This window comes from Gracilinanus agilis, chromosome 3, assembly GCF_016433145.1.
Source record: "Gracilinanus agilis isolate LMUSP501 chromosome 3, AgileGrace, whole genome shotgun sequence".
Lineage (NCBI taxonomy): Eukaryota > Metazoa > Chordata > Mammalia > Didelphimorphia > Didelphidae > Gracilinanus > Gracilinanus agilis.
Genome location: NC_058132.1, coordinates 216,282,357 through 216,308,142, shown reverse-complemented (window position 1 = coordinate 216,308,142; position 25,786 = coordinate 216,282,357). Strand labels below are relative to the sequence as shown.

Here is a 25,786-nt window from a genome sequence, read left to right as displayed (position 1 = left end):
ATCAGTAGTTATCTCCCTAAAAGCAAAAATGTTCATTCTCTAAATAGAATTTTTAACAGTTTTGAGTGGCAACTCAAAACTTCAAAATAATTACCTCTGCTTGATCCCAGTTTGAGAGCTTTTTTGGAGTTGCACCAGGAGTCTGATCAGCTGTCTGATCCCAACGCCTTTTGCGTTTTGATGGAGGCTGGGATGATGCACCATTGACAACTTTAAGTTCTCCAGCTTTAGCTTTTTCTGCTAGCTGTTGCCTAATTTCCCTCTGAAAAAATAAGATTTAATAAATGATGAAATTTTACTCCTCAAAATAGTTTTTAGTACTGTTCTCACACACTACCTCCCACCACTTCTGTCATGTCCTATGCATCGTTAATCTTCCCTTTCTTCATCTTTTCTTCATGTTTGATTTGGTCCATTTTCTCCTCCTCTAGATAATAAAATAATCTCTTCCAACAATCATCATATATATGCTGGGAAAAGTCACCCCACTTGTTTAAAAAAGTTCTTTCTGAAAGCATGCCTTTAAACCAATCTTCTTTGTCCACAGATTCTCAATACATCTTTATTTTTCAGAGATTTTTCTTTCAAAATCTTACGAACCATAGTATAATTTTTTAAGTATAATAATATTTAATATACTATAAATTATCTTAATGTCATCCTCCATTATTAACCTCCATAACCCTAAAATTAAGAGAAAGAACATTTAACAGACCTCTTCTTTAGTCAAATGCTGTTCTCGCATAACATCCATGTATGTCCTAGCATTCATTTTAGGATCAGGTGTCTTGCCTCCTGCAGAAAATAACAGCAACAGGACAGGGGCACAATGAATAAAAGATAATTAAATTCAAATGATTTATCTGCCCTGCTCTAATAATATGTTATTCCATAATCACTTAATTTTACTTTTTTTTATCGAAAACTTTTAATAATTACACATCTTACTGTTTATTGAGTTTGCTGATCAATTTAACCTGTTTGAACACAAACATAACTACTGCAGTTTAAAACAAGTACTTTAATGCAGATAAAACAATAAAAATGACAAAACACAGTTAAAGAGTCTTCAGAAGTGATGGGTTCCTGGGTTGCTAATCCGGAATACGTACACTTTCGTGCCTTTGTCTCCACCAGCAGTTCTGAACTTCAAGCAGCAGAATAGCAGCCTAGAAAATTATCTCTTTACCATTAGTAACACTTTGGAAAGATATTTATATTCAAAACATTACCTGTGCAAGCTGTTGAAATCCTGACTTTCATAAACTAAGCCTAAATCAGTGCATCACATAATGGTCTAAAATATAGTTATACTCTGGCAAATCTAATTGAAACACTTCTACATTTGTATTCAAGTGCCATGTTAGAAGAGGGCTTCTTTTTTTTTTTTTTAAATCTCCATGACACATTCCAGAAAATTATATTTTCTCTGGTGAAAGCATAATTATAAATTACTTGAAATATATTACATCTACAATTACTATGATACACACACACACACACAAGTCGTGTACAATGAGATGTGTAATTCTATCCCTAAAGTCTAATTATTTGCTCTTTAAACTTCAAAATATTTTAAAGAAGCCCAAGTACCACATAAGAAGAAGATGCTTGGAGGTACACTACTCTTTAGAAATGGGAAAATGTGCTATACAAATAGTATAGCATCACAATTTGGGGGGGGAATGAAATTCTTAAAACATTTTCTATGCTGAAGACCATGCCCAATTGGCAGTGTCATTCTGACACTAGCTTTGATAAGACTTCCTTTGGAATACTTTTTCACCATAATCTACACAGGATGTGTTGAACTGCACCCTTAAGAATGCAGACAGGACTGGCATATAGCAGTACTGCTGTAGGAAAGAAATTAAGGACAGTTAGTATGGGCCTGTGAATTCTGACATACATGTTTAAATCAATTACAATTAAGCAAGTAAAAAAATATCCCTACTAATTCATGCAGGCAGAAATTCTAATTTGTAAAACCTGCAACAGAGTCTAATTTTAAGAAACAGGCACCTGATTTTGATTGTGAAACTCACTCACCTGAGGAAAGCTTCCATCAGGCCCACTATGCCCCTTGAGCTGACTTGCATACTAAAATTAGCAAAACAGACTCCAACTATTAAAAGGATTAAAGTCTTTGTATATATACTTAGGAATGCTTAAAGCAACGTAGGTGCGTTACTGAGAGCAATGGACTCTGCCTCGAGAAATAGTATCTCAAAAGTCATAACTGTAAAATTATATGATTTGGAAATGAAAACTTCCAAAGTTTTCAAAGACTTGAAAGTATTTTGAGCAGAAACACACACACACATTTGTTCAAAGTATAGTATGCGTAACCCAAAACAAAATGAAAAGAAAAACCTTTAACCCTTTGCGTTTCTATGGCATTGGCTCATTATTTTCTTGTCCTTCTACCTAGAAAGAAAACTTGCATTATAAACATGAAGAATATGGCATCTGTGACTTCAAAATCTATATACATCTCTAATAAGGGGCTGTTTAAAAAGAAAAACTAAATTCATAAGCATGCCAAAAAAAATCAAAGGGCTAAAGACAACTTCATACAAACAAATATTACAAGACTTATAGAAAAGTGGGAATCAATTACCATCTGCAAAAGGATCAAGCCGCTCTGGAGAAATTATCATAGTTCGCCTGTGCTTTTTATATTCATCTTCGCGGTCTGCAATCTTTGGAGGGCGATGTTCAGCAAATGGGTCATACTACAGAAATAAAGAATCCATCAATCAGTTTATATATATATTTAAAAACATAAAATGTCTCTTGCAAGAAAGAGTCTGAATACAGGAAAGGGTTCAAAATAAACACATTTTCTATACCATATATTCTTCATAATAAGTTCACAATTTAGAAAAGTAAAATTCTCAACTAAAGAAAATTTTAATGAGGTATTTCAGTTTCTTTAGCTATATAAAAGAAAATGTTACCTGTTCTGTTGACTGTGGTATGTCATTAAGCAATGCCACTGTGGGTTGATATCCTGATTTCTTCTGGCCAAGCAGGCTTGTGGATGAGGAATAGTCATCATCATCCTAAGCAAAAAAATAAAGTTTGGAACAAGATGTGTTTCAACTAATCTATAAGTGGAAGGGATGTCTACAGATGTGATAAATTCAAAATATTTGCTGATATTTTTAAGCCTTTTTTCTTAATTGAACTATAATGAGGAAGCAGAATATTATAGTGAAGAGTCAGAAGTTAAATTATGCTACTAGCATAGTGCTGGAGACCCTGTTAAGGAATATTTTATGATACTCAATATTTTAAAACTTTGAAGTGTCTTACTTATAGTCTCTCAAACATTATTTCTAATATATAACACAATTTCCCTCAGTTTCAGTTCTACAGAACAAGAACCCTTACTATCTTAGCAAGTATGAGAATTCAGTCACCCCTAGCATTTGTGGAAAACTTAAGTGCCGATTTGTGACTAGAAGCTTGTCATTTTTAAGCATTAAACATTTTTTCCATGAAAGATGCTCAAAACTATATAAAAAATTTTGAACATAAAAGAATGAGAAAATAATTTGATAGTCTTTTTTAAAATGAAGTTTAAAATAAACTTTCTTTTCTCTCTTATTTTAAAACTAATAGAAACATTCCAATTAAAACTGATATTCTTTAACTAAAACATATAGATTTGAATGATTATGTCCCACAGAAGCTAGTCATACTCTCACAAACATAAATGATAAGCTTCTGTAAAATGTTATATAAACAAAAAGGAAATTGTTTATTCTATTTCTTCCAAATTAATGAATTTTTACTTTTTAAACTTACATCTTCTAATTCAGTTGCAGCAATTGATGTCACATAGCCAGCAAATCTGCTGTCATTACCACCATAAATTTCTTGGTCATAATAACCTGTAGAATCAAGGCCCACTCCTTGAGCTTCATCAAGAGCTGCCTTCTTCCCTTGGATTTCTCGAATCTGTGCTTCAATATCTGTAAAGAAATATGTATTAATTATCTAATTATAGCATTTATTCATTCATTCAATTTGATATATTTATTGATGGATGAGGAAAGAGAACAGAACTGAATAAGATCTAGTACTAAGAATTTGATCTCTTTTACTAAGATAAAACACTTGAAATGAGGTTGTCTAGTCAGAAAGGTAAAGGGATTCATTTTCTAGCAGTTCCATGTTTAAGTATTAGAATTTACTTAAACCACAGGGAGTCCTTTAGCAAAAAAGCTAAGAAATTACTTTGCCCACTAGAAAAACTTTAGATATAATGAGTGATTAATTAAATAAGCCCTCAAAAACTTGGTTAAGTACCAATGAGGCTATTTTCCAGACAGATTATAGTCATAATGTATAAAAATTTCTCTGCTCAAAATTCCAACTTGAAATACCATGTTGGGGTCCTATAGTTTGGCTGTGTGAGAAGAGAATTTCCATCATATACAAAATAATAGTATGCTACTTTGGGGGAAAGGTATTGGATTCTTAAATCTTGGAAATATTACTACTACCTACCACCACCTTGCACCACCCCCTCCCACTACTACTTTGTTTATATTATAAAAATTTTAGCTTTCAAAACACTATGGATTATTGGTTTCTTCGTTTTTCAGACAAGCAAAGTGAGGATTTATGACACAAAATGACATAACTCAAAAGGTTAAATGATTGTAATAGTCATAGGCCACTAAATGCTAGCATTAATTCTAAAAACTATATCTTTATTTCTGATCCTATATTCTTTTTACACTGCTACTTATCCTGCCCGACTCTCAAAAGAGTTGAGCTACACTACATCAAGGAAAATGAGCTTGAAGATAAATGTGGGGGTTGGTCTCAAAAAAAGTTATCTTTATAAGCAAAAGAAAACAAAAATATCCAGTAGCTTCTCGGGAGGGTAGCTATGAGAGTTCTTTGTAACTGCTGACATCAAGGCAAATCTTTCAGCAAGTACAAAATTGAGGATTATGAAGAAAGTAACCCAAGAGGTAGTGCAAAATCAACATTTGTGAGCAAGGTATAAAGCAAGTTAGAACAACACAAAGGTATTTCATAACAGTGCAAAAAGCTGCCAATTATAAATAAGAGGACCTAGGTTCAAATGCCAGCTTTGTTTCTAGTTTTGTGTGATTTGGGACAAGTCATTTGTTTTTATAGGCCTATGCATCCTCATCTGTAAAAAGTTAGTAAAGAATGATTCCTACTCTAAATTCTGTAAATACACAGAAATCAGATGGGAGTCATGGAGCAAACAAGCTGACATTATTCTGTTGAAGTTTACATGTTTCTTTTCTTTTTTTCCCCAAAAAGTAACTTTCCTGGATTCCATTATTTTACTTAAAATTTTAGTACTTATTTGGTTTATTCAATCATTGTTTGTCAAGATTTTAATACTTAAAACAAATTACTCTAAGGACCTGAGACTTTATAAGATGTTTTTTAAGTTTCTGTGAACTAAAAATGAAATGCCCTGCAGTCAAACTGATGTATGAATCTGCCTAAACTATTAGGCTGGTGCTGGGTATATACTTATTCATCTACTTATAAACAATTAGGATGATGATGATGATAATAATAATAATGCATATTAGGAGGCAATTAGGTGACATAGTGGATTGAGTGATAGGCCTGGACTCAGGAAGGGCAGAGTTCAAATACAGTTTGAGAGACAATTTGTGTGGCACCAAGCAAGTCATCTGCCTCAATTTCCTCAACTCTCAAATAAGTTTGATAATATCACCTATCTCCCAAAGTTGTTCTAAAAGTCAAATGAGAGAATAATTGCAAAGCACTTAGCACAATGCTTCACAAACAGTAGGCACTGTTACAAATGTTTGTTCTCTTCTCCCCATTAGATTCATATATGGATCTTGAAAGCTTGAATTAAATGTCATTGTAAACAATTAAATTGAAAATGTCAAGAACAGTAAGACTAATTTTTAAATCTTTTAGAGGTTAGTCCAACTTTATGATTTTACAGCTGAGGAAATGGAAGGTTCAGATTAAATAAAACTTCCCAAAGTCACAGTTAAGTATCAGTGGTGGGATCTAATTTTAAGTAGTTCTGATTCTTATGATTCTCAAATTTTAAATTAAATGAATGTTTTATGTTAGTATAGTTAGTCTTACTCTGAGAGATGAAACAAGAAAAACAAGAATCAATGGCTGACTAAAGGCTGTTTGGGGGCAAATAGTATAGCAACAAAGAGAAACTTCTATTATTAGGCATTGACTAAAAAAAACAATGGGCTGCCTGGGAAGGTAATAAGTTTCCATTCTTGCTTCAAGAAGACATAATCTATATATAATGAATTAATTGGCTCTAAAATTCCATTTTTATATTCAGTTCCACTTGAAAAGGGGAGGGTAGAATAGGATTTGAGAAGATTAGCAAACCAATAAGAGAAAAATAAACAAAACCTTTGGTTCTAAGTTTCAAGCATAACTCCACAAAAACACAAAAAAGAAGTCTATATTTATTAAAATGCTACTTTAAAATAGAAATCAAAGTAGCTCAACAAAAGTTAAATCCAAGACCACTAAAAACTGAAGAGAAAAGAAGGGGAAAGAGAAAGGGAAAAGAAAAAAAGGAGAAGGAAAGAGAACATAAGACCTCATGTTTTGCCAGTTAGAAATATTGGAAATATGAAAACTTGTGAGGAAACTTTGAAGTTCAAGAACTTGTTCTTTGTTGCTGTTTTTAAACAGTTCTAAGACAGTAGAACAGTGAGAACTAGGCAACTATGGTTAAGTTCAGGGTCATATGGATAGAAACTATCCTGAAGTCAAATATGAATCCAAGACTGTCTCAAGACCTGGCTCTTTTATCCACAGAGCCACCCGGCTGCCTCTTTTTGTTTGTCAAATATTTATCTACTCTTTCTTATTCAGTCTAAAGAAAATTCTGCACAATAAAAATTCTTTTGAACGTTTCACTCAACCAACAAACTTTCTTGGAAATATGTAAGGCACTGTGGCATATTACTCAACCAGTGTTCTGAAGTTCCCTCAAAACAATTTCTCAAATATGTTCCTATTGCAGTTTTCATATTAAACATGTAGAACACCATATCATCACATCATGACAATTGCTGTATTTTGAGGACAAATAGCCCAACACAATTCTGAATAACATACATTTGGTTCTTGGAGACAATGATACAAAGCGGAAAAAGTACTTTCTGAACCTTATCTGCATCTACTTTCTGCCTTGTTCTAATGAGAAATCAGAATTCAAGAGACAGGGGCAGCTAGGTGGCTCAGTGCATAGAGAGCCAGGCAGGAAGATCAGAGTTCAAATACAGCCTCAGATATTTCCTAGCTGTGTGAGCTTGAGTCTCAATTGCCTAGTTCTTACCAATTCTTCTGCCTTAGAATCACTACTAAGACAGAAGGTAAGGAAAGGTTAAAAAAAAATAAATCAAAGAACCAAGGATAGACTAGGTAGTGACAATTATTCCTACAGGCCTTACCCCTCCACTTGCTCAAAAGGAGAAAATTAAAATAGCTATTTCAGAAGCATTAAGACTGGTGAAAAAGGCAATTTTTGGAAGATAGGCACACCATTTGTATGAACTATTCATAAAGCTATGAAATGGCCCAACTATCCTGGGAAGCCAAGTTGGAACTGTAACTACAAAAATCAATAAACTTTGTATAATCTTGGAACTTAGCAATACCACTAGCTAAGCTTGTATCTCAAAAGGACAAAACACAAAAACTCTTTCAACTACACTTTTTATATGTTGTATTCTCCATTAGAAAGTAAATTCTTTGAGGCAAGAACTATCTTTCTTTAGCTGTAACACTTAATGCTAATTAACTTGTTAGATTAATGGACTTTTTACTAAGAAATCAAAAATAACAACTTCCATCTTAAACTCCTAAACAGTAACCCTTATTAATTAACTTTTCCCCACTCTCTCTTCCAAGACTCCCCACTCTCAATTCTTTCAAAAAGTCTCTGAAAAAGTCTCTGAAATCTTTCTTTTCAGATAAGGGAATCCTCAGCTCTCAAAAAAAAAAAAAAAAAGTCAGTAGTCAGAGGAGTTCGATCAAGTGATCAGCTTGATCACTGAGCATCCTGAGTTCCACTCTGGCCAAATATAACATACCTGTCTTCTCAATGAATTTTTCCCTCAACTAATCCTATCATTCTCCAGGAGTGGAGAAACCCAAGTCAAAGTAAATGGAAGAAGTGCAAAGGACTAGTAATAAGCAAATTTCAGCCCATTTCTTCAGAAAAGGGAAAAAAAAGTAGATTCTTCAAACTATAGACCAATGATCTTGCAATTTCTGACAAAATTCTAGAACATAATGTTATGGTCATGGCTTATCAGTACTTAGAACAAGAAAGAGAGCCCTAAAAATCTTTATGAGGTCCTCAAGAACAAGTCAAATGAATAAATTATTTTCGTTTTCGCCAGGTTTGCTAACCTGGTGATAAGAGAAATAGATACTCTATAACTGGATTCTGGCCAAGCATCTAACTATATTTTGCCACTTCGGTACAGATAAGTTTAATAACATTTATATAACTCTTTAAGTTAGCAAAAATGCTTTACATACCTAATCTAACTTTTGCTTCACAACTATATGAAGTAGATACTACAGGTTATTATTGTCATCTTAGTGATCAGGAAACTGACTTGAGTTTAAGTAACTGGCCTCTCTGGTCACATAGCTAATTAAGTATCAAAGGTGAGTGTCAGATTCTTATCTTCCTTATTTTCAAATCCAACAAATTATCCACTAAAATACCTCTACATAGAGAAATGTGGACTACATGATAAGCCAATCATGTAGATTCTAAACTGGTTTAAATGATCAGATCCAAACACTAAAATAACTCTAAATCAAGCTGGAGAAAGATCTTTTATTAGAGTGCCTGGGGATCTGTCCTTGGTCCTGTTCTCTTAATATTTCTATTAATGGAAGTCTTTGGATCACAGGCCTAAAACCACAAGTGAGCTTAAAAGTCATTTGGTCCACACCTTCATTGCTTTATGGATGAAGAAACTGAGGCCTAGAGAACTTAAATAACTTTCAATTCAAGGTTGGACACAGACTAAGCAGCAAAGAAGAAATGAAACCCAAATTCTCAAGACTCCAAATTCAAGAATACCAAATTAGCTAAACAAAACAAGGAGAGAGGAATAAAATGAACAGAAATTACTATACATAATTCTATGGCCACAAAACTAAAGACAAACAAAAAGCATTTATTTCTAAATAAATATGAAGTATCAAAATTTACAAAACAGGAAATGGATAAACTAAACAATCTGATTTTAGCAAGAAAGATGAGGCAAGTCAAAAATGAACTTCAATGAGAAAAAAATTCCATAACTATCCATTTACCAATAAGTTATATCAGAAACTTAAATAATCCTTAAGCTGGATAAACTGCTTTTAAAAAAAGAAAGCAGGGGGCAGCTGGGTAGCTCAGTGGAGTGAGAGTCAGGCCTAGAGACAGGAGGTCCTAGGTTCAAACCTGGCCTCAGCCACTTCCCAGCTGTGTGACCCTGGGCAAGTCACTTGACCCCCATTGCCCACCCTTACCAATCTTCCACCTATGAGACAATACACTGAAGTACAAGGGTTTAAAAAAAAAAAAAAAAAGAGAGAGAGAGAGAAAGCACTCTATCAAGTTCTATGACACAAACAGGGTCCTGATTCCTAAACCAGGGAGAGACAAAGGAAAGAAAGAATATTAGTAATAAATAATAATTATTAAATAAAATACCGTCAAAGAAATTATATTACATCCAAATTATTCATTATGACCAATTTAAGATTATAACATGAATGCAAAAATGATTAGGATAAACAGCATTACAAATAACATGGATAAGTTGGAAACTATGCACACAGTCGATCATTGTATAATATTGCTATTATTGTGTACAATGATAGCCTGACTCTGATCATTTTATTTCGCATCAGTTCAAATAAATCTCCCAAGTTCTTCTGAAACCAGCCTGCTTGTCATTTCTTGGGACACAATAGTAAGCACACCATCATAATCATATACCACAACTAGTTCAGCCAATTTCTAATTCTTTGCCACCACAAAAAGAGTAGCTATAAGTATTTTTGTACACATAGAACCGTTTCCTTTTCCTTTGATTTCTTTGGGTTACAGACCAACAAAAAGGTCTTTAACACAATAGCAATTATTTTATCAAGAAACAAATTAACAAATCATTCGATTTCCTGTATATTACTAATAAAAACCTAGAAGAATAAAGAGAAATTCAACTTGACATACCCAATGCATTGAACAACTGGGACTTAACCTGCACCAAGACATATAGAGACATTATGTAAATACAACTTAAAACAACTTTCACAGAAAACAACTTTTAAAAACTTGAAGAGATGGCCAAATAGCAAAGAGTCAATGAGTGAACCTGAATATTATAATAAAATAAATATTATCAAACTTAAAGATTTTAATGGCATATCAAACGTATATACTTTAATAGGCATCATCAATTTTCATAACTGCGTTCCTAGCATAAAGTATAACAATATATTTGTGGTACAAAACGGACTTAAAGAGTAAGTATCTATATAGAATACATTGGTTCTTTCTCAGCATACATTTGATAGCACAGAACTGATAGGAATTATAGGAGGACCAAACTAGATCAAGTTCAACAATACCATTGTTCTTCATTAAAATCCTATCCACCAGATTGCAGATAATTATTTCATCTCGTTTTGTTTTTAAACCATTACTTTCCACCTTAGAATCAGAACTATGTATCAAATCAATGTGTGATAAATGCTAAGGCAATGGAGGTTAAGTGACTTGCCCAGAATCACATAGCTAGGAAGTATCAGAGGCCATATTTGAACCCAGGATCTCTAGTCCTGGCTCTCTTTCTTATCCACTGAGCCCCCAACTCTGTTTAAGTTATTTTCTTTCCAGTTGTTTTATTTGGCCTGAATAAATGGTAGTAGTTTAGCATTAAGAGTCTCAGAAATTTTATTCTATATCACAATGGTCCACACTAAGCAAAGTACTATCTCTGAAAGTGACACAAAGGGACACATTTTATATGAAAGCATGATAGATTTTTTTAAAAAACAAACTTAACTGCATATCTTTTCATGGCACTGTCCTGTCTGAGAGACGTTAACAAGAGAGTTAACGAGCATTTTTTCTAAGTGCTTACTGTGTTCTAGACACTAGGGATACAAAAGTAGGCCAAAAAAAAAAAGTCCTTGTTCTAAAGAAGTTCATATCCTTAAGAAGGAAGTAACATGAAAGCAAATATGTACAAGATATATACAAGATACATTGGAACTAATCTCAAAGGGAAGGCACTAGTATTAAGGGAGTCCTGAAATGGCTTCATGCAAATGAGATTTTAGCTGAAACATGAAAAAAGATAAAGAGCATGCAATCATGAGGGACAGTTCAGTGAAAAACTTAAGAGTGGATAGTGCTAGTCATGGAGCAAGGGGACCTGAGTTCAAAATTCAGGCTCAGACATTTACTAATTGTGTGACCTTGGGCATTATACTCAACCCTGTGTGCCTCAATGCCTGTAAAATAAGCTAGGGAAGGAAATGACATACCACTCCTGTATCTTTGCAAAGAAAACCCCAAATGGGGTCACAAAGAGTCAGACATAACAATCTTGTTAGAACAATAAGCTCAGCACCACTGGATGCTAGAGACTGTGACACAGAATAAAGTCTCTGAAGACAGAGTAGGAAGGGGCCAAATTATAAAGGACTCTAAAACCAAATACACAAAGTTCTCATTTTATAAAAATTGACATTGGGGGTAGCTGGGTAGCTCAGTGGAGTGAGAGCCAGGCCTAGAGACGGGAGGTCCTAGGTCTCAGACACTTCCCAGCTGTGTGACCCTGGGCAAGTCACTTGACCCCCATTGCCTACCCTTACCACTCTTCTGCCTTGGAGCCAATACACGGTGGTATTGACTCCAAGACGGAAGGTAAGGGTTTAAAAAAAAAATTGACATTAAGAAAAAGCTTGCCTTAACTTAAAAGAATTCTGAAAGAAATCCACATGCAAAAAAACTCACCTATTTTCCTGTACATTACTATGTTCCCTCTCCCCTTGGCTCCAAGCTCCAACCTCTCATGCCCTTCCCTTAAAAAAAAAAACCCTCTAAGTGAAAGAACAGATCAATGAGGACCCTACCCCTCCCTTGCCCCCAAAAGAAGACCTTTACCCCAATCCACCTTGTCTGATCCACCCAAGCCAGCTTGTCTGGTCCCTGAATGCTTGTCTTTAGTACATCCATGCTTGGGTACTGAGTATCTGTTCCCCACCACCATGCCTTTTTTGCCTTCTCTGTCCTTGGCTTCCTTGGGTTTCCCTTCACATACTTAGGCAATGGAAAACTGTTTAATCATCAGTCTGGGAGCTTAATGAGTAGAATGTATGTTTTTGTGACTTCTGGCAGAAACCTTCCAGAAGGATATTATTGCTTTCCTTTTTAGACTGTAAATTCCTTGCAGAAAGGGACTGGCACATAGTAGGCATTTAATAAATGTTTCCTATATTGAACTGAATCTATTGAATTACTGTAATAGTTCAATATGAGATGACAAAGGCTTGCTCCATTGTTGCAGCAGCCTCAAAGACTTAAAGATTTTGGAAAAGTAAAATCAACAAGACTTGGCAATAGACTGGATATGGGAAGGGGAGATGTAAGAGTGAGGAATTATGGATCACACCTTGGGAGCCTGGGTAACTGGTAAGATAGTGGCACCCTCAACAGTAAACTGAGAAGGGGCCAGCTGGGTAGCTCAGTGGATTGAGAGCCAGGCCTAGAAACGGGAGGTCCTGGGGTTCAAATATGACCTCAGACACCTCCCAGCTGTGTGACCCTGGGCAAGTCACTTGACACCCACTGCCTACCCTTACCACTCTTCTGCCTTGGAGCCAATACACAGAAATTAAAGGTTTAAAAAAAATGGATAGGTCAATTTTTTTAATTTTAAAAATTAAAAAAAAGACATCACTGGTAATTTTGGAGAAAGCAGTTTCAGTTTTATGATGAAGGTGGAAGGAAGTCAGACTATAGAAGGTTTAGGAGACAGAATGGAAGCACTAAGTACACACTTTCTTATGGAGTTTAGCTAATTTTGGTAAAGCACAGGTGACTACTGAGGTAGCAGCCCAGGGGATAGAGTGCTGGTCCTGGAACCAAAAAGACCTAAGTTCAAACACTAGTTTTGTGACCCTGAGCCAGTTTTACCTTTGTTTGCATCATCTGTTTCCTCATCGGTAAAATAATAATAGCACCTACCTCCCAGGGTTGTCATGAAAATCTAATGAGAAAATAACTGTAAAGCCTTTAATACAAACTGGGATACAGAAAGTAGCATATAAATGTTAGTGATTCAAATAAATAGATCAAGGGAGGGTTTTTTAAGTATGGGGGAGACATAGGTCGTATATCTGTAGGCTGCAAAGAAGCCAGTAAAGAAGGAAAAACTGAAGATTAGTAAGAATGAAGATGACGGAAGTGGTAATCTGCTGGAGAAGACAGATGCAATGGGGTCAAGGTTGCAGGTAAAGGAATTTGCCTTGACCAGAAGGATCATCTCTTCATGTGAGAAAGGGGTCAGTGAGGGAAGGCCTCAGAGTGATGTGAGATGAAGAGAGAAAAGAGGGAGCTCTATTTTAAGCAGAGTATTTAGGCAAGGCCCTCAGCTGACAAAGTAGTCAGGAGGGAGTTATCAGAGGCTTTAGGACGAATGAAAAGGCTTGGAATAGATTCTGTAATGAGTGGGACAGTAAACTGATTAAGGCAATATAAAAGGGTTCCTTCCCTATGATGAAGGCCTTGTTGAGATTATGGTTATATAATATAATGTGTAGTGCATCCCAATAAACATGGTTTCAAATTTTCCCTAGTCCCATGCAGCAGCCTATGAGTAACAGGAAAAGAACAGAAGGGCATAGAATGATAGCATAGAGTTGAACTGGCTAACCAAAGGATTGAGATAGGGAGAGGGGAGTGTAGCCAGGAAAGGAGTGATGGCCTGGGAAAGAAATGAGTAATACAGACAACTCACTAAAAATCACAGTAAAGACAAAAAACAAATTATGAGGTCATAAAATGATGGCAAAGATGGAAGTCGCTTAACTTCTCAATGGCCCAGGCTACAGACTACTTTGTAGAGGTGTCAGATATGCATTGGTAAATGATAATAATTAGTGCTTTAAGATTTGCAAAGTACTTTACATGTTAACTCATTTGATTCTCACAAGGCCCTATCAGGAAGGTGCTATTATTATCCCAATTCTATAAGGCAACAAGCACAGAGGAACTTTCCTCAGTGGAATGCTCCCCATACCTAATGAAATAACAGGCCCAATACTTTTTTTAAATGACCAAACTAAATGTTTTATATATTAAAAATAAATCAACTTCTCAGTAGCCTGATTTCCAAAACAATTCAAGAAGCATTTATTAACAGCTTGCCATGTTCGTGGCACTTTATGGTAGGTACTAGAAATACAAAGAGAAACCTAAAATAGCCCTTACTCTCAAAGAGATTACCATATACTGGACTTGTTGACCTGAAATGTAGCCAATGCTTCATAATTCAACAATACAAACTTAAAATCCTCCTGGATGTTTAAAAAAAAAATTCCAAAAAAGTTGGACTTTATTCAATTGAAATACCCTAAAGTCACCTCCCACATCACTCTCATTTTAGTAATGGTACAAATGAATTTTTCTGTTACATACTTGGCCACTAAAAACTGGGAACATTTTCCCCTAGAAGTTCCATCCTCAAGCTTCAAAACTGTTGTGCAACGTGTCAATGGCTTTCCTTCCCTCTTCCTCAGTTTGTGGTTATTTTTATTTGAAAGCTGAAAAAAAATCAATCTAGCTTTAGCAAATATACTGACCTTGGCAATCACTTCCATCTCTAAAAGTCTTTGAGTTTATGACTCCGGAGGCAGTTAGGGCACACACTTCACTATTCATTTTCTAAACTAAGCACCTGTCTCATCTTTCCCTTTTTCTTCATTCCCTTTTCTCTTCTTTTCTCCTTTCTATGTCTTAGGCTCTGCCAAAGAAGCAAACTAATGAATCCCACTGAAAGCTCTTCTTCTTCCTCCGGGTTTTAGAGCAGAAGTTATAACTGGTTTTTTGTCATGGACTCCTTTGATAGTATGGTGAAACCTATCAACATCTTTTCAGAATGTTAAAAAAAATCATAAAAGGCTGCAAAGAAAACCACCTTTGTTTAAATATAGTTATCAAAAATATTTTTTAAATCAAGAGTCCAAAATACAAATCCCTATTTGGGAGAGCCCTCAAGAGAAAATTCTTCACAAATATGAACATATTTGACGATAGAAAAAGCTGCACTATCCAGGTGGGACACAATATATAGGTGCTAATGTCTGACTTATACCTTCTACCAGAGGCCCTCTAACCACATGCCCCAGTAATCGGGCTATTTGAATATCTATTTAATCTCCAGGAAAATGTCCATGTACATTTATTAAGTACCTACTACTGGCAAGCACTGCATGCTAGGCAGTACATTCCAGATATAGAAAGACAAGATAGGAAACATAATGTCATGTATGGGGATCAGCAAGAAGGTTTTTTTGTTTTTTGTTTTTAATAAACTAGTGTTTTAAGGGGAGTAATGTATAATGAGTCTGGAAAAGTATGTTGGAGTCAGATTTTGAAAGGCTTTTAATATCAAACAGAGGCGTTTGTATTTGCAAGAAGGCGCCACTTGAGTTTATTTAATAATTTATTGAGGATTTTGTTCAGATTTGTGCTTTAGGACTATTACTTTACCAGATGTATAGACTGGTGAGAGAAGAGATTTGAGAGTGAACACTGAGCCAATTTCAACAGTTCAACACTGCCGGAACTACAAAGATGAGCACTGGCATAATCCTTGTCTTTAGATAGTCTAATTCAAGGAAAATATATACACATAATGATATAGGGAAAATACAGTAAGGTAAAGGCCTTTTTGTTCAGACATCATCCAGACAAACAGCCATAAGAAATCCAAGGAGAGATTGCTTTCAGTTTGAAGGGATTCTTCATGGAAAATGGGGCAGCTGAGCTAGAACAGGAAGAGAAGAATTTCAATAGGCAGAGATATGGAAAAAGAGTCCCCCACAGGCACGGGAGGAAGTTTCTGTTGAAGAGGAACTGGAGAGCACAGGGTAACAATTAAGAGGCAGCCCTTTAAAGTCTGCAAAGCTCTATATACATCACCACAGCTGAGCCTCTCAGCCTATGATGCAAGTACTTCAGGCATTTTTATCTCTTGTGAAGAAAATGAGGCTCCAAGACAGGAGTCGGCAACCTTTTTGGTCGGGAGAGCCATAAACGCCACATTTTTTAAAATGTAATTTTGTGAGATCTGTACAGTGCTCACAGTGCATGCTCCTGTAACAGTGCGCGCTCCTATAACAGTGCCTGAAAAAAAAATTTGACTTTATGGCTCCTGCAGAAAGAGCCATATCTGGCCCTCAAAAGAGGTATGGCTTAAGAGCCATACGTTGCCAACCCCTGCTCCAAGAAGTCAAGTGATTTAACAATGGTCACACAGCTAGTAAAAGTGTCAAAGGCAAGACTTCAAACCAATGCTATTACATTTATTCTTATTTGAGTCTCAAAAGAGCTGTGAGGCAATAGCTGGAAAGTTTATTTCACCGACAAAAAAGCCCTCTCCAACAACAACAACAACAACAACAACAAAAACCCCACAATTCATGAAAGGGATATTTTGGGAAAAATTAAATGTGAGGCTCTTTGTACTTTACCTTAAAAGTAATTCAGACCTGCAGTCAGACTTGTATAAGGAAGCTTATTTTAGGAGTAGCATAGATAGAACAGAGTGAAGAAAAACTGGGAGCAAAAGGAAGCCATTAAAATAAGTCTGATGAGGGCCTGAACAAGGATGGTGGCAAGTAGAAGTGAAAACAGATGGGAGAATTTCCAGAGGTGGAAATCACAGAATCTGGCAAATGACTGGATGGACCCAGTGAAGGAAAAGGAAGAAATCAAAGATTATTGATTATAAAGTTAGAAACCTCAGAGAATGGTGGCATCATTTAAAGACAGAAGGATATTTGGCAAGTAGGGACATTTTAGAGAAAGATGAGTTTAGTTTTGGAGATGATTCGTCATTTACTGAAATCCTTCCAAGACTGGAGTTAGTCCCCTGCAGAGGGAGATAATTAAAATCAGGGAAGTGTATGTTGCCAAATAGGAAAACCCTAGAGAGAAAAGAGGAGGCTTGAAGTCAAAGACTTTGGAGAAGCTTGTGGATGAAGAGCAAGCAAAAGTAGGGGGGTATATAATAAACTGATAAGTTGCTATCAATTTTTTATTTGTGGTTAAGATTAACTACAGGATTAACACTAGAGGAAAATTTAGAAGCTATGCATGCTGTTAATTAAAAAAAAATTTTATTCTTTCATATAGCCTTCAGTCTAAGAGAAATTCTTTAAGTCAAAAAGTTACATCTCATAGAGGAAAAACTAGGAAACTATTTTGCTATTATCATCCTATTAAATGGACTCACCATATGGCTTTGTCACTCACTGGTTGGTATACAACTTGGTACCCAAAAGGACAAAAAAGGATACCTCTCTCATGGGAAGAACAAGTGAGAACCAGAATCTATAATGTTAACATCCCATTTGTGACTCAAATATCTTTCCAAAATTTTGATAAAACTAGTGTTACCTCTCCTAATCCAAGAAAAGTGAGAAATCAAAAACATAAAAGTGTGTAATGCCAGAAATTTGTCCAACTTGCAATAAAAAAACCTGAGGCAGATCTCTGAGTCAATGGCTATTTATTAAATAAGCCCTTTCAACCCCTTCAACAATCAGGATCCTAGGCTTTCCTTATGGTCTGAGACCCCCTCCAAGCTCCAGAGTACAAATTTTATAACTCTTAAGTCCCCAATAATTCAGATGGTACAATACAAAATCTCAATGGTAGTCCCCACAATCACAATGGGATTCACAAAGTAAAGGGTGGGTAAATTCCAAGGTAACAAACAAGCTAGTAGATCTTCATCCCAATGTTAAGTACAGGGCAAGCAGAATCCCACTCAAGTGTTGGGCAACAAACTACTAAAATGACATTTTCTAGAAACTTTCCATCCCATTAGAACATCTCTTCATAGTCCAGGGTGGAGGTTTTCCTTGCCCATAGTGACACTCATCAGGCTACATGGGTAGAGGTCTTCTAGTTAGGACAGACAAGTACATGTTCTGACAAGGTTAAAATCTAACATAAAAAAGACTATTTTATATATAACCTAATCTAATTACTCCAAATTATAGTATGTATTCAGATTAGTTGATTACCCTTAACTGTATGTTAATGTCTGTTAATACAAAAGAAATAATCATTATCCTTAGGGAGTCACATTAAACTGGATAATATTGATTAGGTATTAGCATAGGGATAAACTAATTGATTCAGTAATAAGGCAGGGGTCAATTCAAATACAGTAGATGTTGAATAATTTCTTACAATTGCTGTACACCATAAATTATTCTAAGAAGTGAGGTTACCCTAGTGTAATGAATGTAAAACAGGAATAAGTTCAAAGAATTACAGATTTAGAATTGGAAGGGGCCTTAGAGATCCTATAATCCAACCTACCACATTTTACAAATAAGGAAGCCATCCAAAGGCCAGAAGTGAAGTGTTTGCACAGTTATACAAATAACAAAGTTGGATTTTTGAATCTCAACTCTGCTAACTTTAATTGATCACTTTTCACTTTACCATGCTAGAAGAATGGTGAAATTGTACAAATCCACAAATCCTCAGACTAATCTCATGCTTTATCTTATGTTCACGGTCAAAAATTCCCATTAAAAATCCAGAATACTCAAATTTCAGCACAATAAACAAAAACCCAGTATCAAAGATTTTTAGATGATCCATTAGAAGTTCTCTTCCAATTTTGCTAACATACTCTCTAGATGAACTATGTTCTGTTATAATAATCATAGAAGGTAGAGGTCATGTACATTAAATCTTTACATATACAAATATACTGTGTGGGTCTATTTAACACATACTTTTTGATAAAGGCAGAATGGTGAAAGAGTACTTTAAGTATATAGTATGTGTTAGGCATTGTATTAATTTAACCCTGGGGGAGACAAAGAAAGGCAAAACCAGGTTTCCAGACCTCAGGGTGTTCACATTTAATGGAGGAGGCAGCATGCAGAGAACTAAGTATATACAATAAACAAACAGTGTAAATGTAAATGACACAGCAATTAAGGAAGGGATTGGAAAAGGCCTTTTGCAGAAGGTAGGATTTGAATCAAGTCTTGAAGGAAAACAGGAAGTAGAGGCATGGGCAACTGTCAGTGAAAAGGCAGAGTCAGGAATGCCATATATGAAGAGCAACAGGCCAGGGTCACTAGATAATAATAAAAAGTACCTGAAGGAAAGAAAAGTTTAAGAATACTGGAGTTAAGGAAGAGGCCAGGTGGTAGAGGCTTTAAAACCAAAGATTTTATGTGTGATCCTAGAGGTAATAAAGAACCACTGGATTTTACTGGTGAGGGAAAAGAGGAGGGAAGAAGGGAAGTATGGAGGGAATGGAGGAAGAACCTATTGTTTTAGGAAAATCATAGGCAGACACATGACAAAACTAGTGGAAATGTGCATCAGCCATGGGTGGGGGGGAGCGCGGGGGGGGGGGGTGTGTGAAGGGGAAAGTAGGAGCATGACTCATGTAACCATGTTAAAAATGAATATTAATAAATGTTTAAAAAAATCATAGGCAATTGAGTTGTTTGGACTGGAATGGGTAAAGATTTGAGGCAGGAAGACAAGTTAGATTATTAATAGAGTAGCCTATTAATGAAAAAGGTCCTGCACTAGGTGGAAAGCTGTGTGAATAGAGATAAGGAAAACAAGAGAAGATGACCTGGGATCAGAGAGGATATGTGAGGTGAGTTCAAGAACTAAGAATGATATCTCAGTCACCATGGTTACTGAAAGAAAAATGTTACTCTTGACAGCAATAGGAAAGTTGGGGAGAGGAGGATTTGGGGAAGGAAAAAATAAAAGAGTACTGGTCTTGGACATGTTGAGGTAATGCCAGCAGGGACTTCTAATTCAAGATGTCCTAAAGGCAACTGGAAATACAAGACTTAGAACTCAGGAGAGATACATAGGCCTTATTCAGGAGAGACATTAGGGCTATATTTATACATCTGGGAATCATTTGCATGTAGATAATTGAACTCAAGAGAGCTGATAAGATCACCAATAAAGATAATATAGAGCATTTATTAAACTGCGGTCCATAGACTGCTATGGAAAAATTTCAGATGAACATACATGACCTGGGCAGGAAAAAAAGTATATTTTTATTTCAATTAATTGGTTTTCTGTAGTAATCCTATTTATTTCATGTATTTAAAAAACAACATTCTGAGATGGGATCCACAGGTTTCACAAGACTACCAAAGGAGTATACCAGTAACAAAGAACCCCTGGTATAGAGGGAGAAAAGAAGGCCCATGACAGAGCCTTAGGAACTACTCACAGTTAATGGGGAGTGACATGAGATCTGGCAAGGGATACTAAGGAATAATTCAGATAGGTGAAGAAAAAAATTATATAGGAAAAGAAGTGCTGAGCAGTGTAAAATACTGCAGAGTTCCAGAAGGTTGAGGCTTGGAAAAAAGTCTTTAGATTTGGCAAGACTGCACCTCTGATTTTGGATCAAGCAATTTCAACTGAATGATGAAGTTGGAAGACAAGACTACAGAGAATTTAGAAGAGAAAAAAAGAAATCAGAAGCACCAAGTATAGAAGACTTTCTCAAGAAATCTAGCCATGAAGGGAGAAAAGATAAAGGATAATACCAAGAGAAGGTAAGATCAAGTGAAGTCTTTAGGATGGGGGAGACACGATCCTCTTTGAAGGCAGTAAGGAAGGAGACAGAGATGATAAAGGAGCAATCTTCTGAAGAAGACAGGAGTTCAGTTCTTATCCTTTTTTACATTAGGTACCCCTTTGGCAGGCTGGAAAAGTCTATGGAATCCTTCTCAAAATGTTTTTTTAAATTTATTACTGATCAGAGCAGCTAGGTGGTTCAATGGAAAGAGCCAAGCCTGGAGACTTGAGGTCCTAGGTTCAGATCTGGTCTCCCATACTTCTGAGTGTTGTGTGATCCTTGGCAAGTCACTTCACTCCAATAGTCTAGTAATCCTTACCATTCTTTTCCTTAACCCCTGATGCTTAGTATTGATTCTAAGACAGAAGGTAAGGATTTTTTAAAAATTGTAATTGATCAGTCAAGGCAAATTAACAAGCATTTAAGAGCATACTGTGGGGGCAGCTAGGTGGCTCAGTGAATTGAGAGCCAGGCCCAGAGGCGGGGAGGTCCTGGGTTCAAATTTGGCCTCAGACACTTCCTAACTATGTGACCCTGAGCAAGTAATCTAACCCCCATTGCCTAGCCCTTACCACTCTTTTGCCTTAGAACCAATACCCAGTATTGATTTTAAGACAGAAGGTAAGGGTTAAAAAATAAAAGGGCATACTGTGTACCAAGCACTGTCCTAAGTGTTGGGGATACAAGGAAAGACAACTAAACATAAAGGGATAAATAAAGAAGTAATTTTCTCCCCATCCAGTTTGTGGATTTTCAGAAAATTACCCATGAAACCTCCTAAAGCTGAGGGGCTACCTTTGCAAGAAGAGTCATCTCTTCATGTGAGACAGGAGTGAATAAGTTAGTGAGGAGAAATATCTGAATGATAGGAGGAAGACACGAGTAGAGCAATCTCTCAGCAAAAAGCCTCAATTTCTTTGGAGCAGAAGCAAGGTCAAAGGGTAAGAGAATGGGGTGCCACAGAAGGTTTGAGAAGAGATGAAAAGGTATAGAATAACTAAAGAGGTATAAAATAATTACCTTGCTGACAACAAGGTGCAGTTAAAATTATGCTACATAAATAAACATGGATTAAAGTAAAGAAATAATCCAAGATTGAGTTTGGCATGGTGTGATCAATGGAATGGCAAGAGAGCAATAGTTTAGATAGGCATAGAGCTAAATTAGTTCTCCAAGAAGTAAAGATAGGGAAGGCAGAAAAATGTAGCCAGCGCTGGTTTGATCCATTAAAAAACTGAAAGGTAGGGGTACTGAAAGATATGGTGAGGATAAAGCAGAATTTGTGGTAATAAAGTATAGATTAAAAAAATTGAATAAAAAGTATTATGATCAGATAAAGGAATTTCAGAGTTCATAAACACGGTGTGAGTAATGGCAAGATCAAGGTTCCAACATCTCAGTGAAGCTGAGTAGATCATGTGAATTGAATAGACAGACAAACTAGAGTCAATGTAGCATAATGATGGGAAGTGACACCAAAGACCCATAAAGGTACCTCAGAGAAGGGATGTGGTTAAACAGACACACAAGACAAGGTACAAACTTCAGGTAGAGCTAGTAACTTTAAATAAAAACTAAACTGGAATGTCTTGTATTCAACATCTAAGTCTTTTCACAAACATGTAAACTAGTAACTTATTTGGCAATATAATATCTGAACACACACTATATTAAAAAAGCAAAAGTCAGTTTTCAATGACCCTAGTACATCAAGTTGCTCAAATCGGTCATGAAAATTCACTCAGAAAAATTACTTTAACATTAATGGTTTTCAACATCCTACCCACCAAAGCTTTTACACTGAGATGTGAAAACTTAGCAAAACCTACTGCTCTTAACTCAATTCCTCATTCTATCCATGGCTACCTTTTAGTAAACATGTTAATAAAGAACATTTTTAGAAGACAAAGCATAAAAAATAATGACAAGACAAAACTATTCCACATAATTAAGAATCAAAGCTATATCTTTAAGTTTTGTAAAATGGTAAGTTTTTCTGGATCCTATTATTATCTAGAGTTGGCTATCCCTACCAACTTTGTGTCATCTAGAAATTTAATGCAAATTTATGTTCTTTTACTCATTTTTCTGACAAGCTATTATAAAGAAACACTTGAAAAACATCACTTCTGGATAGTAATGTTTAAGAAACAAAAAAACACAAACTTGAAAAACACCACGAAAATTACCTCCAGTTTAGGTTTTTAAACAGTAGGAGCTATAGAGCTATATAGACTACAGCTTCTTAAACAGTATGTAGCTGTAAGTTTTAATTGCCTAGTTTCAGATTCTCAGGCGTAACATTCTTTGGAATCCTCTTGTGGCTACTAAAATTGGAAAACCAGAAACGGAGCTCTACATTCAAGGCAAGAACCATTCGCTAAGCGTTTACTACGTGCCAGGCACTGTGTTAAGCGCTGAAGATACAAAGAAATTCCCCCTCCCTGGTCAAACCATACGGAGGATTTTAGTAAATTAACTACCAATTTGCTAACACAACCCCTCTCCCTCACGTTAAAATAATTTCAAAATGAAAAAGGAAGGCCTAAGCTTCTTACATTAAAGAAATCGCCTTTCTCCATTCCCTCTTGTAAAAAGTATCTATTAAAAATTAAAAAGAATAACGGGGAGGGGGTGGGGTGGGAATAAGGACGGTACCAAATAGCTTCGCCCAGGCAAATCTAAATACTTAACTAAATTAGAATTAAAAAGATAAGTAAAAAATGTAAAGTGCTCTATATGTACACGGAAGCCAAAGGGCCCCGGAGGAGTCTCACCGCGGTGCCACAAATGAAAACACCATATTTGAGTCCCTCCCTGTCTCGTCTGAAGTATAACACCATTTCTGGGGGTAGAAAAGACCAGCGCATGTGCCCTTTTCCCCGAGCGCCTTTTTCACGATCACTTTCTCCGGGGCCTTTTCCTGTGCGCTTAGGAGAAGCCCATCGGCCTCACAAAGAAAGACAAGGGGAAGAGTAGCACCGAAGCACAAAACAAAGCGCTGTCGGGGAGGGGGTGGGGGAAAGCGGGTGGGACGCCATTACATCGTACCGCGGCCTGCGCCGCCGCCCAATCGACCCCAAACCCTGAGGCCTAGAGTTTATCTTCTCGACCCCAGAGAAGGTAAAACAAAAGGACGAGAGGGAAATGGAACCGCTGGAACCTAAGAGAAGAGGTGATCAAGAGAAAACAGGGAAATATTCCTTACCTTCGTGAGTTTTGGCGATCTTCGCCATTTTGTCCACTCGAACACACAGACGGAACTGGTACGTCCAAGAACTTCCGCTCGTGGCCGCCGCCACCGAGAAAAATAGCGGGGGGGGGGGGGGAGGGGAGCCGAACCTTCTGCGCAGGCGCCAAAGGAGAGTGCGCGCAAAGGAGTATCACGTGATAGAGGAACTACTAAGATGGCGTGGCCCGGTGCATTGTGGGTGTGGGAGTCGAAGAGAACCCTGAGGTCAGCCCCAGATTGAACCCCCAAAAGTTAATAAAGTCAACTGTAATTTAACATCCTTATGGATAGAAAAGATTCTTCTTGAGAAGAAAGGTCCACTTTGTGGCGTTACATAATCAGAGGCCTAGAAGAGACATCTCGTAAATCCCTCTGTTCCCCATAATAATAATTACCCTCCATTTGCACTATTCTCTCTCAGCCAGATGGTATTTGTTCCCTTATAACAGCATGTAGAAAAGGAACGTGCTCTTCTTAACTTTTTAACTTTCTGCAGTGCTTAATAAATCAGGAAAATGAGGCTTTCAAACTACTGGCCTGGCACTCTACCCACAGTGTCACATAGCAGCCCTTAATAGCTCAGGATAGACAATGTGGGATGGTGCAAAAACTGCTGAGCTTGGCTTTAGGATGATTGGGTTCAAATTCTGCCCCTGACAAACTGGTTTGTAATTATAGGTACTGAGCCTCTTTAAGCCTCAGTTTCCTTTTTTGTTAATTGGGAAATGTGAATTTGATAAACTTGAAGACCTTTCCCACCTCTAAATCTATGACTTTATAATCCCAGTTGATTAAATCAATAGGCATCTCTAGGCAAATTATAAAGGAGTTTCTGATCTGCAACCTCAAACTGTTAGGAAGTTCTCTGTATTTTAGCCTCAGCCTTTCTACTACACTTTTAAAATAATAAACTGCTAGCTTCTCAAAATTCTAGTTTTTTTATAAGGCCACTGTAGTCAATTTCAGTAGTTTCTGTTGGAGAAACTGTGAAGCTGATGTTATACTGGTCTAAAAATAGAAAAGTTCAGTAGAAAAAAAAAAGTAGAGCAGGAGATAAAGGTCAAAAGCAATCAAACTCAGTAACCAGTATGCCATAAATCTAAGGTCCTAAACAACTTGGGGAAGGACACTCTAGAACTCTTGGTGAAAAAAGAGAACTGTCAAAAAAAAAAAGAGTTAGACCAGCATTATACCACAATCCATTCTAAATGGATACTCAGCAAAATAAACATTTGCATCTTAAAATAACTGGAAGAAAATGTTGAAAGTATTGTCCACCGATAAAAACAGGTTTGACTGGTATAGCCCCAGTCCCTCAGAATACAGGTAGGCTGAATTTAATAAACACAGAGAATGACTATTTCCCCTCAGCCTCTTGCTGGATTCGCTAAAAGAGGATTAAGTTTCCTATATCCTTGCTTCTCATTCCTCACTCTTTATACAGCAATTTAGAAAATACCCTTACTTTACTGTCCTCTAGATCACAGGGCAATCTTTTATTAGTATTATACTGGCCCTTTGTTTAAAACTCTATATAAGTTTGAGCCCCAAAGAGTTCTGGGTCTTCATATGGAGCATGTATACCACTTCTTCCCTCCACTGTATGGGCTCCCCTGCTGGC

At 36.4% G+C, this 25,786-nt stretch overlaps 1 protein-coding gene across 5 annotated transcripts in view; it reads right to left on the bottom strand.

Moving 5' to 3' along the window:
- The window catches only part of SF3B1 (splicing factor 3b subunit 1), a 48,663-nt gene extending 24,485 nt beyond the window's left edge, over positions 1 to 24,178 (bottom strand). For 2 of the 5 annotated variants that reach the window (XM_044669674.1, XM_044669676.1), the window contains exons 1-6: positions 24,142 to 24,178; positions 3,814 to 3,980; positions 2,961 to 3,065; positions 2,621 to 2,735; positions 716 to 795; positions 95 to 262 (exon numbers count right to left, since the gene is read on the bottom strand). In XM_044669674.1, the coding sequence (XP_044525609.1) occupies positions 95 to 262; positions 716 to 795; positions 2,621 to 2,735; positions 2,961 to 3,065; positions 3,814 to 3,980; positions 24,142 to 24,169 (663 nt within the window). In that variant the 5' untranslated portion in view covers positions 24,170 to 24,178. Of the gene's footprint in view, positions 1 to 94; positions 263 to 715; positions 796 to 1,006; positions 2,291 to 2,620; positions 2,736 to 2,960; positions 3,066 to 3,813; positions 3,981 to 24,141 lie in introns of those variants that run through there. The other 3 variants (XM_044669677.1, XM_044669678.1, XM_044669675.1) reach the window with 3 other exon arrangements.
- Between the last annotated feature and the right edge of the window lie 1,608 nt (positions 24,179 to 25,786).